Source organism: Crassostrea angulata, chromosome 4 (assembly GCF_025612915.1).
Source record: "Crassostrea angulata isolate pt1a10 chromosome 4, ASM2561291v2, whole genome shotgun sequence".
Taxonomy (NCBI): domain Eukaryota; kingdom Metazoa; phylum Mollusca; class Bivalvia; order Ostreida; family Ostreidae; genus Magallana; species Magallana angulata.
The window spans coordinates 18317933-18330791 of record NC_069114.1 but is presented as its reverse complement, the minus strand read 5'-3'; the positions used below and the strand labels follow the sequence as shown (position 1 = coordinate 18330791).

General features: G+C 33.4%; 1 protein-coding gene across 1 annotated transcript; it reads right to left on the bottom strand.

The window, feature by feature from the left end:
- Window positions 1-7029: 7029 nt before the first annotated feature.
- LOC128182593 (uncharacterized) lies at window positions 7030-12588 on the bottom strand. The gene is made up of 3 exons (XM_052851315.1): window positions 11991-12588; window positions 10650-10834; window positions 7030-7446 (listed from the first exon to the last, which is right to left on the bottom strand). The coding sequence occupies exons 1-3, from the start codon at window positions 12338-12340 to the stop codon at window positions 7172-7174; spliced, it is 810 nt and encodes a 269-aa protein (XP_052707275.1). The 5' UTR covers window positions 12341-12588; the 3' UTR covers window positions 7030-7171.
- Window positions 12589-12859: the final 271 nt, after the last annotated feature.

Here is a 12859-nt window from a genome sequence, read left to right as displayed (position 1 = left end):
ATCGATATAGATTGTAATTTTTTTTTAAAGTACTTGAAATATTATTTGTATTTGGGAATTTTTGGATTTATAGTAAGTTCGTGACTGCGAGCTTTTATACAGAAAAACGGCCGAACTCAATCACATGATGTCACACGTACTCGTGAAAAATCAAGTACATCGATCTCACTCTCGAAAATTTTTTTTCCAAAAGGGGGGGGGGGTTCCGACGGTTATTTGTGTTTTCCGGGGGGGGGGGTAGCTCTGGAGCATATTTCTGGTAATTGTATAATGTAAATTAAAGAAATTTGAATTTCGCAGCAAACAAACAAACAAATTAAAGCGTTTGAAATATCTATTTATTTACAACTAAGATTTTTCTTTAAACTTTTTGGATTTCAACAGACGTTGTTAACAGTTTATTTCCCACCGCTAAGTAAGAGAAACTTCTGTCAATCACGGTTTATTTTCTGATAACTTGATCTATTACGTCACCTTTGGCATATAACTATGGGAAACCGATCTTTTACGCAACCTTCGATATAAACGGAAAACAACGTCATCACACAAAATCAACAATTATCCATAATTATCTGATTATAGCGTTTCCTTATCATCGTTAAAGAAGAAATTACAATGTACTTTAAATTAACTACTCAGTATGTTTGAACAGTAATTACAGAGTCATTTAGTACGATTACGTGGTAAATACTACATCACTATTACTACATTATTACTCAATATGCAGTTACCAAGCAGTAAATCAAAACAGAGTGATTCCTACATTACTACTCAATCGTACAGTTAGCACACTACTTCTTAATACAACCAAGAGTAATTCATACCATACGACTCAATCTGTTAGTTACTACATTCCTGTACTCAGTACGACCACAGTGTAATTCTTACATCACAATTCAATCCGTAAGTTACTACATTACTATACTCAGTACAATCACAGCGTAACTCCTACATTACAACTCAATCTGTTAGTTACTACATAGCTATAATACATTCGATCACATGCAGTGTAATTCCTATATTACAACTCAATCTGTAAGTTACACATTCCTATACTCAGTACGACCACAGTGTAATTCCTACATTACAACTCAATCTGTAAGTTACTACATTCCTGCACTCAGTACGATCACAGTGTAATTCTTACATTACAACTCATTCTGTAAGTTACTACATTACTATACTCAGTACAATCACAGCGTAACTCTTTCATTACAACTCAGTCTGTTAGTTACTACATAGCTATAATACGTTCGATCACATGCAGTGTAATTCCTATATTACAACTCAATCTGTAAGTTACACATTCCTATACTCAGTACGATCACAGTGTAATTCCTACATTACAATTCAATCTGTAAGTTACTACATTCCTGTACTCAGTACGATCACAGTGTAATTCCTACATTACAACTCATTCTGTAAGTTACTACATTACTATACTCAGTACAATCACAGTGTAACTCCTACATTACAACTCAAAATGTTCACAGAGTACTAATATTATTACAGCATTACAACCTAGTCTAAGAATTACAAAATGCTAGAGTATCAGAATTGACGAAAGCATTTTAAAATGCAAAAATAACAAACTTTTTTTCGTAATAACTTTATTTCGCGATTGATTAATGATGAACTTGTTCGCAGTGACTAATTTTCGCGAACACGCCTATGTTAATAATATCAAACAAATACGTGTACATACACGAGAGACATTCGAAGACTGATTCGCGGCGAGAAATATTCGCGACGAAAAGGAAAATATGGTATGTTTATCACGTGGTATAGGTTTCAAGTGAATTTCGTTAAAAGTCGGTTGAGAGTAAGTTTCGCCTTAGTACCCATAAAGCCTTATATACTGTAAACCTATTTCATTTGGCTGTGATTTTAATTTAGCGCTTTTGGCGGAAAGCAACAACAAGTAAATCACTGAAATACATCGTTAAACATCATGAATCTATATTTATACAAAGGTACTTTTAGAACTTCGCCGTATCATCGCTATCTTATAGTTTACAGTACATCATAGATGTATCAAAAAGCGACTGTTCCAGCATGCACTCAGTGCTAGTACAGTCTTTGGTTTGCAATGACTCTCCGTGAAACTGGGCTAAACGAGCAACGAACCATTGTCTGTACAGAAGTTACCGCCATGGAATGGAATATTTATAAGTATACTATAGAAAATGTACTTTTCAGAAAGAATTTATTGGATACTTTATTCATCTTCATGTATGTCGGTGAAATTCATGTGTGTTTTAAATACCACTTCATCAAGTACTACTCATGATTTAACCTTTCATATATGATAAATTACATATTTCTCAATACTAAGCGGAAAAGCATTACGTTAATATTGTATCACCGCTACAGAACTGTTCCATACGGACCCATTAAATGAACACATGATTTTTAAAAATATGTTACAAAATCAACTTCAGTTGCATTGAGTCCAGCATCTCCGCTATCCAATTTTACGGGGGTGCGATCCGCCGAGAGGAGCGGATAGTAGAACCTTGGCTAGCAAAGATGTGAGTCCCAATTACATGTATCTACATGTACTCAACAGGGGTTTTATTTCTATGATAAAATATCGCTTTTTTATTATTCATGTAAAAAATACTATTTGAAAAGTCATTACACAAAAAATGGAGAAAAAATATAGATATCAATGTATTATTTGAGCTATTTTGGAATGACGTGAATTGAAGAAGGGGTGCAAGGTATGCTCCCTTGCTACAACCCCTATGCTGAATAACATGCATTCAAAGAAAGATAACCCTATTCAACAAAACCAACTTTTGGGGTAGTTGAAGTTATCTGCAGTTAGATGTTTTATAACTATATCGTAAGATATAATAATTATAGACCAATGCAAGTATTTCGACTATTAGATTATAAATAGACAAAGATAAAGCAATCTTAGAATTTAATTTTAATGCAAAGACTTGGGTAAATAAAGGCGATTTTTATTTATCTTCAAAGATTTTTTCCTGAATTAAAATGACATGTTCTCTATTTCGAAAACTTAAAAAACTAGTATACTCCTTTTTATAAACAATATTATATTCTCTAATTTACAAAAAAGCAGGAATAGTGCTCGGACCAGATAAACTTTAACCTTAGATTTGTTCTGCAAATGTATTTTCCTTTAAAAAAAACCCCAACAAAAACTGTACAAACAGGACAAAAGCCCCATCGACAAAAACAAGTTTCCGTTATTGTACAGGGAATTTTATATGAAATTACCCCGAACTTTAAAACTCGACTACAATATTGTTATCATAATGATAGATGGATTCGTTTTCATGTATTGAATACAGGAGTTAACATTCATGCGCATGCATCTTTCCCAATGTTTTTACCCAACAGAGTAACGCAATGGGTTAGAGCGTTTATTTTACTAGTACTATATACGAATCTGTAATCCACATTACAGATTAGATTAATGTTTTCAAATACCGCTGGGGCTTTTATAATTTTATTTTTCCAAATTTGAAACTATCAGGAAATATTTGCTAATAAGATGATTTTTTAAACTCTTAATTATATGCCCTTCAGAAAAGTTAGAGAACTAAATAAATGTGTACGGTAAGTTATGAATAATTTTTATAAATTTTCAGGAAGAAAAAGATAATGTATCTTTGTGTTTACCAAGTGATTTATTTAAACAATAAAATGCTTTCTTTGATGATGCATGCAGGTTATGAAGTTGGTGACATTGCAGAAAAAGATACATAACCCGCGACAGCGCATGAATCATCAATTAAAGAAAGCTTTTTATTGTGTATATCAACACCCTTCTTTTAATAAATTGATAATTTGATTGTAAAATTCATTAAATTACAGTGAACATACACAAGTACGTTATCTAAAAGAAACAGTCAAATTAATCGTCTCCTATGGGAATTTGAGTCTGACATCATCATGATTATTTCGTACAGTGCGTGATTTTTCTTAGGTTGCCGTAGGTTTCGACCAATCAATAAACGGGGCGTGTAGATTTCAGTCTGGCTGTTTCTATAGAGCTATGAAATAACTAAAGTTTCAGTAAGAAATACATGTAGATGGAAGCATACTCGGTATATGTAAATATTACAAAATAACATTTACTATGAAATAAATTATTTTAAAAGAGTATCCAATTTCCATGGCCTTCATTGTTAACTTCAAGAAGCGAGAATTAGTGCATTGTCTAAAAAAAATACAGATCTATGTAATGATGAATTCTTTAATCTTTATCATAAACTTATCTTACTGACTTTAGTTGAATAAACTGCCATTTTCAACTTTCATCGCTTAATTATGATTCATATGACGTAAATTCTTCTTCTTGTCGATTAGAACGTGTTCACATAAAGAGCAGCCAATATTCCATAGATGCGAAGGTTACCATAGTAACAACACCTCTTAGCAGTCTGGCCCCGCCGTCATCAACTTTCCTCAAGTCAATAGTCAGCATCAAGTCTGAGTTTTTACCTCAAGTTTATGCACTTTTCTTTTAAGGATTTGAGTTGAGGATTTTGTGAGTGATTTGATAATTTTGGTGGTGGTGGTGGTGGGGGGGGGGGGGGGGGGGGGCTGAGGTCAGTCCGTGCAAGACCGTGGTTTTTGTCCTTTAAATGTCATAAATGCTATATGGTAAACTAATCAACCATCAGATCTGCCTTAATGTTTTAAATATACGGTAACATTTTGGTAATAAATAAATATTTGCATATGCTGTAAAGAAAACCCCACAAATATTTTTGCTTTAAAATTTTCTATTATCTTTTTTATACAGAGCTTCTCTTGTAAGAAAGTAAATAAAGACTATATAAATGGCCAAAATCATCCATTTTTAGTTTTGATCGATCAAAGAATAATCCCCACCGCGACATAAATCAACCACAAAAGTACGAGGGTTGTTAGAAAAAGTTCGCGGACAAGATCGATTGTGAGCGGGCTATTTGCATGATAACAGCGAAACTTTTCAGATTTAAACTTGACGTATTTTCGATGAAATATGTAAAGATTTGTATGTTTTAAATGCACCGTAAAAAATATACAGCTTGATTATTTTGATATGATATGCCTCACGGAGCATGTCAGATTTTTATTTTTTATATTTTGTACGCATTTGTTTAAATATTAAGAAAATGTACCGTTGGAGCGCAGAAAAATGAACGATATTTCATATGACATCAAAGTGACTTATGAAGGTCATTTGCTGAGAGTTTCAATTAAATTGAAAAATTTATGGCCTTTTTATCGCCGAATTGGTACGAACAACGCTCCAAAAATGAGTAAAAAACGTTGACGTCAACGGACATCTTGGAGCACCGGGCCTTCATTTAATTTTGTGTGCACGCAGGAAAATTTCCGATGGAGTCCAAAGTTACATACCATTTTGTTCACTATACAAAAGTCTTTTTCTCATGAAATTCAAATGAATTTTGCCCGTCCCGTTTTATAACTACAAAAGGTCAAAGTTCATGATTTCCAATTTTCATTTTGATGAAATGTAAACAATTTCGTGAAAATATGTACATTTTATATGTGACTATTATGGGGGTTATTTATGCTTAAAATGTTCGAAAATAATATCACTATTAATATCATGATTTACTTTTATTAATTTCTGATCAACTATCTAAAAATAGAATAAAATGCAACAACAGTCTTAATTTTTGGACTACTATTATGTAAACAAAAACATCTTATTTGAAACCTTTCCAAGTCCACCGATTTCAGGAAAAACGTATCTTAGAATATGTGTAATCTGATGTTTCTAAAGCACTATTCAAAACCATATGATGCGGATTTCGTTTTCGTAGAAATTGATAAAATGCTTGTGTCCTCTTATTTTTTCATTGATACTAAAAAAGCCCGCGAAAGAAAAAAAAACTGAAATCAATTATGACGTCATATAAATTTTGACGTCATAACTGAAATAAAGGGTAGTTGATGTTACGTCACAAAGAAAATGTGTGAGTTATCTCCCTGTAACCGCAAACCTTACCTTAAATAGATAGAGCTCTACGTCCAACTGAAAGTCCAAGGTCTTGTTAAAATAGTTCTATCGTTTTTTCATTTAAAAAAATCACAGAAACGAAAACCGACTTCTTAGGGAGATTTACAAAGGAGAGTGTTAACTTTACATCTTTTCTCCATTCAGAAGTCACTCGGAATACCTCGCACAATTTTTCAACGTTATCATCCGGGTACCTTCATCTCTTTTGCAATGTAAAATTCTCGTAGACTTTTTGTTTTTAGACGTGTATTGAAACCTGACAAGCTAGAGGGGGCGTTACAAAGGGAAAATCTTGGGATTTGTTCATATTTTTGAATGAACATAGTTTGAACCCTGAGGTATTTATAAAAATAAAGAACAATTTAAGAAAATGTGCGGCATAAATATCTTGGGACGTACTATAGCTATCATTGCAGTAGAAAACCATCACATGACTTGCCCAATGCTAACGTGATATGACAAGTTATACGATTATTTTACATAAGGAAAGAAGTGTTAGAATTTTTCAGGAATTTTCAAAATGGTCAAATCAGGATGAATACATTATGAAATAAACAATGTCACTGGCTTGAAAGTTTCAGGTGAATAGCACGACTGACGTGGCACAGAACATTGTATTGGCCATGATATAGATTCGCTTAAAGGGATAATTATACTTAAACATTTCACCTGCATGGTTTTCATTTTTTATTATTTTTCAATATCGTCTAGATCTTTATAATTCGACTGTTGTACAATCGTGCATTCGATGGTCATAACTGTGTTATATTGTTTCGGAATAATGTTTGAATTCATCCATAAATTCAATGGTGGAAATCGGGAATATTTACTAAATTCTATCGCTTTAAAAAAAGGGTAAAGCTCGTCTTCAAAGGTACTTATAAATACATAATTATTCGATACAGTAGAGCTGAGCTATTCACCTATTTGTATGTGTAAAGGGCATCACAATCTCAATAAAATGAAAAAAAGAAAAACAAATTTTCCAATAAATGACATGAAACATTTTATTTTCAGCACCAGGCCCTGTTGGATTTTTCAGCACATCATAATATACAGATTACACATCTATTCTTGTAGAAAACATTGAGACACTCATTCTTAAAAAAATATAATTATAATAGTAGTACATTGTATTTGTAAAACATATCTAAAAAATTAATTATAATTATAATTGTGACTTGTGGTCCAACTAAAAACCAGAAAGGTGGCTACAAAGATCACATTGCTAAGGAGAAACAAGATGAGAAAGGTTCGGTTGCTGAAGATGTCCAGTAGCGTGGTGGCGAGACCCTTTGTTGTGTTGCTGTCGCCTTTGTTGTTGTCAGGTACAGCGGCTAGTGCACGGTCTCTGTCGGACGATGAGGTATAAGTTGTCACAGACCAGACAACAATAACAAAGGACGAAATGACGGACATGCAGTACAGGAAATCTAAAATTAAAGAAAAATAAAAATAAAAGTTGTTTCCCCAAAATTGTTGACTTTAAACGTAACGGTTATAAATAACACAATCATTTTTCTCTCTGCATAACGCTATATTTTTTATAATATAATAATAATAATTTTTATGATTAAGACGACGCTAAATAAAAGAATCAATTTTGATAAATTTTTTTTTGGCGACATCAGGTAAAACACAATTTGTTTTCTTTTTAGACGGTGGCTATAAATAGCCACGGTCTATTGCTACGGCCTGACCGGAAGAGTATTTCTCACGGGGGCCCTAGCGGATAAGGAACGATAACTCTGTTAGGTATTCAGTGTTACAGACAATGTTTTATCTATGTGTCGATTTCAGTATGAGAACTAATTTTAATCTGATCAGATATTTTAAGCATAATAGCTGCTAATTATTTTGTACATATATTTAAATAATTTAGGAAATTGTGTTTTATTTTAAATTGGCCGTTACCCTGTCTGCTTACGCGGTATCGAAAATTTATGCACCAACTGCCAGTTGTGACGTTTAACTCTGTATCAGGGCTGCATAAACTATATCACTGCGATCACTTCTAAGAGATCTCACAATAATCGCTTCTTGTTTTTTTATGATGTAAACCATTGTCAGAAACACACTATTTAAACAGGTTTGCCATTTCATATTTCAGCAATTTTTCAACGCATTAATTTTAGTTGAGGCAGAATATTTATTTTGTTGTAGCTTATTCCAAAGAATTCACAACAGATACTGACAATGAATATAACATTAATTACATTTTATTGAACTTCAACCAATCAATGGCACACTTTCTTCTACAAGTGTGCATGTGTTTTTAAACATACAAAAAACTTGAAATTTACGATACAAATGTGTTTAATTTTGGACTGACCTGTGATTTACATGAACCTTATTTTGTAACCCACTCAGTATGTAGGAACATTAATTTTATTACAGGAACCTCAATATTCATCAGACAATATTTACTACTGATGTTAACGCTTTACTTGCTACTGACTCTCTCTCAAACACGCTAATCGATCGACCTCGGATTGTAAAAGTCATGTGCAAATCGAGTCGCCATTTTACAATTTTACATGTATAAACAAACCACATTTTACGATGTTTCAAAGATTTTCAGTTCAGATTTTTCGTAAGCAAATAAGGGATTAAAGACATATGCTGTAAAACGTCTTATGGATTTCACGGCGTGTCAGCTCGTGTATCTCTAAATAATTTACAGCAAACGCTAGCTTTTTCGTGAGAAAAAACAATCGGTTCAACTCATGCAATATTCCTTATACATTTATGATACATTGGGAACGGTAATGTAAGATATAATAGTTTTGTTCACTAAACAGTTTCTAACGAATTTTTTCACAATAAACTGAATAACGCAATTTGATGAGCGAAGTACAATCTGTTACTTTAATCCATATGCGCCCGTCGACGTCTCTGTTATTTGAGAACCTTTTCTTTGGTTTTGGGGGGATTTTTTCACTAACAGATAACATTATTACACATGTACGTAAATATCGCCCCTTTTGTTCTCAAATAATTTTTATCTCGCGAGTACAACTACAAGTATGACCTTTCTTCGACATTTGTTTCCATAATAGGCAGGCCTAATATATAAATGCGCCAGTTTGTTGCGACTCGCAATCGAAATACACAACGGTTAGAAAGTGGCATCACTCAACGAAATGCTACATCAGCCGTAGCGTATACATCCATGCTATATTTGCGATAAATAATGAAACATGAAGGCAAAAATTGTGCTTCATAGATGACTGTAGTTTTCTGCTGAGCTACAGAACTATAGCTTTCCGGAAATATTGCTGGGATTTGCGAACCCTAGATATACCAGTGGTGTATATAGTACATGCAAAGAATAAATTGAAATTTATATACACAGCTGTACGGTCAGAAAAACATGCGTTCAACTTGGATTTTGTTTGTTTGGTTTTTTTGAAAACTAATTTTGAATAATTAATCAATATTTGTTGTACATTTACTAGAAGAGTTTAATGTAGCAAGTAAATTATGCGTGTTAAAGTGTACTGAGAAGCGATAAAATATACATGTGACTTTCCCAAATCCATTCAAATGATTTGAATAAATCTATAGCTAAATACAATAGGACAAATGTACTTTAAAACGTTGAATAATGAAACTGCCGCGACTGAATATTGTATGATATATTTTTTCAAATTTTTATTCACTTTCGTTGTGAGCAAATGGAAATAATCCACTAAAGTCGAAAATAAAATATTGATTGACTCTTCTGTTTCATGATGACGTGCATTCCAAAAGCAATAGCAGGTTTATCAAACAGGTTCTTGTAAACTATTCCGTTTTCTTTACACCTACATGTATGAACTGACTATGAGGACAAAAGCAAGTGTGATGGTCCACGAGACTGCAACTTTTTCCCCGCGAAGAAATTGACGAAAATGCTGTCGAGAGGGACAATAAACATACTACATGTCTACCAAATAATTAGTAAAAACTGATAAGTATTTTATCCATTTATCATATCCAATCTACACTTTTTCAAAAGTTGTTCCCCTTTACGGAGTCAACCCAAAGGTAAAGAGGGGGGGGGGGACCCAAAAATCCCCTTCTTTACACAATCAAATATTTGGGCGCACTGTGATGAAATCGCTTTGGATTTGATTTATTCATTCAATATGTGGTGGCAACCCACCTATTTAATGAGTCATTCTGGGGCAATCAAAATACATATATGTAGTACATGTATTACCGAAAACGGAGTTTTAATGTCAACTGATATAGATACAAACATATAGATACAAACTTCTATACTACAAAGGCTACTGTGATAAATCTATGGGTTTCCCCCAAAAGATGACGATAAAGAGACACAACAATTGTAAGGTGTGGATTGTGATCACAACTACGATTTCCACAGAATTATCCATGTAGGAAACTCACGACCAGTTGTGCGAGTAAGCGTTAAGTATTAGTACATGTATGAGATACTGGCTTTGGATTTTCGACAACAATAATTATCATACATGTAATATACCACTTTCAAACGGCGCCACCGTCTAACAGTACTTTCAGTACTTTGATTTCTTTTTGTGTACTTTTAAGATATCACAAAAAAAACCCGGGTAAACAAAGGCTCAGAAATTACAAGAAAAGGCAAGAGTTTGTTTGCCATAATACTTACTTAAATATGCGTCAATTTCCTTAAATTTGGTAATGTAAAAATATCCCTGCAGCAAAAACTGTGCCGCGTTTCCTATTAGTGCATCATACAGCCTAAGAGTTCTTGCTTCCCTGTTAATCTGTAAAAACTTCCCTTGGTGGCCGTCACCTCTCTTTATAATCCATCGGCTTAATACGTCTGCATCTCTAGAATTCAACGTATGAAATTACATACTTGAAAAAAAAAATCTCTAACTCTCTAAAACGTGTAATTGCAATGAAATACTTACAAGTGCACTTATAATTAAGATGGAAAATGAGGTTAAGATTTATATTACATGTTCCATGCTTACAGTAACGAATAAGATTTACATTCAGCATATTAGAAAATAACCACAAAACATAAGAAGTCCGAATTATCTGACGTTTTTCTTGGCTTTGTTTTAACGATTTTGATATTTTACTTACACGAAAAATATCCTGGCAAAATAAACTTTCAAATATCAAAATTATATATAAAAAAAGGAGCTAGAAAAACGCCGGATATCGGGATATTCCTACTAAATTCGATGGATATGGCTTTCACGTAAGAAAAGGCTTTATAAATAACCAATAAACATAATAATTATACATAAACTTAAACGAAATAAATTGTCTAAAGTTTGACTTGTTGTAGAATTTTTTATTTTAATTCACAATGCAAGTTCTAATACAGTGAAGTCGCCAATTCCGGGTCACGTCAGACTGTTACTTTGATATTTTGCAAAGCTGTTCCATTTAAATTTTATACTATATGTATATTGAAAGTACATTTTGTGAGTTATTTTAAAAGCATTCATTTTGTTTTTGAAAATAATTTCCCGGAAACAATATTTACAGAGACATTTCAACAAGGCATTGTTTCCCCACTTCCGAATCATTTTCTCCATTTTCGAAGTGTCAGTAATGTCGGGTAATCGTCCCAGAACACAATTTTTATAAATTTTCAGCATAAAAAAAATAATGCCGATCAGAAAATATATTTATAACTACTGAATTCCGAGGTAGTCAATTAAAATGCCGGATGACGATACAACCTACCAATCTTAAACCAACGAAAAATAGGAATTTGGTGATAGTCTACATTTTAATACAACATAACTGACCACTGACCAGTTTGATATGTCAGTGTACTACATGTACATGTATATATCCCTAAAAACACAACAAAACAATAGAGCCCCTTTCAGTTTTTTTTGTTTCTTTCAAACAATGTTCCTTCCCACAAATGTTCATATGCATAAATTAAATTGGTGTAGTCATAACAACCACTTCTGTTTTTTTTTTTTATAAAATAAACATTGGAGGAAAGACAATAGCTTACCTAGCCAATCCTGACATTGGAAACCTGGTCAAAATACACAGAACATATCTAATTCCTGGTGGGGATTTCTTTGTCGAGGAATTCTGAATGATCCAAAATGTACTCAAGCTCCCTATCACCAAACTAGCAGTGACGGTAATGGATATTGTCAAGCTGAACTCATGGTACATTTCTCTCTCGAAATACGCACTGGCTAAAACAAGGTCACAATCGAACGACATCAAAAAGAATAGTATGGAAATCAGGGCTACGAGGCACCGCCACTTGAAATCGAAAGTGTCTTCAATATTCCCTTCATCTTGCTGCTTTTCTTCCGACTCTAGTAATTGAACCCGGTCCACCTCTAGCATTCTCTGCTCGCTCCTTCAATTTCAAGAACAGAACTTGCGATCCGTGGCTAATTATGTGTTGAATTGAACTGTCCTCCATACCATAAAACAAGTTTACGCTGTCACTACATGCATCTTCCTTCTAACTATTTACGTCCGATTTATTAAGGCTCAACAGTTCCTCATAGACATTAGAGACAGCTGGTCCACAGCTCATCAAGTTAAATTAAAACTCTAAGCGTTATTTTACTTCCCGATAGATCGTAATCCAACAGTGCTCGCCGTTCAAGCGTTTATAATACCTTGGTATGGAGGGTTAATTCTGTCATTTTTATATAAAATATTAAATGCTTATTTTTGGATGTCGTCGGTCCTATAACCACCAAGGCGGTGCAGACAAATTGAATACCGCGCGTTAGTCATAAATTTTGAAACCCCTTTTCAATGGTAACAGAAAATCAATATTTCGTGGACATTTTGTTTTATTGATAATGACTGTTGCAACGGTGTGAACTAGCAAATTGCATGGATCGAACCATG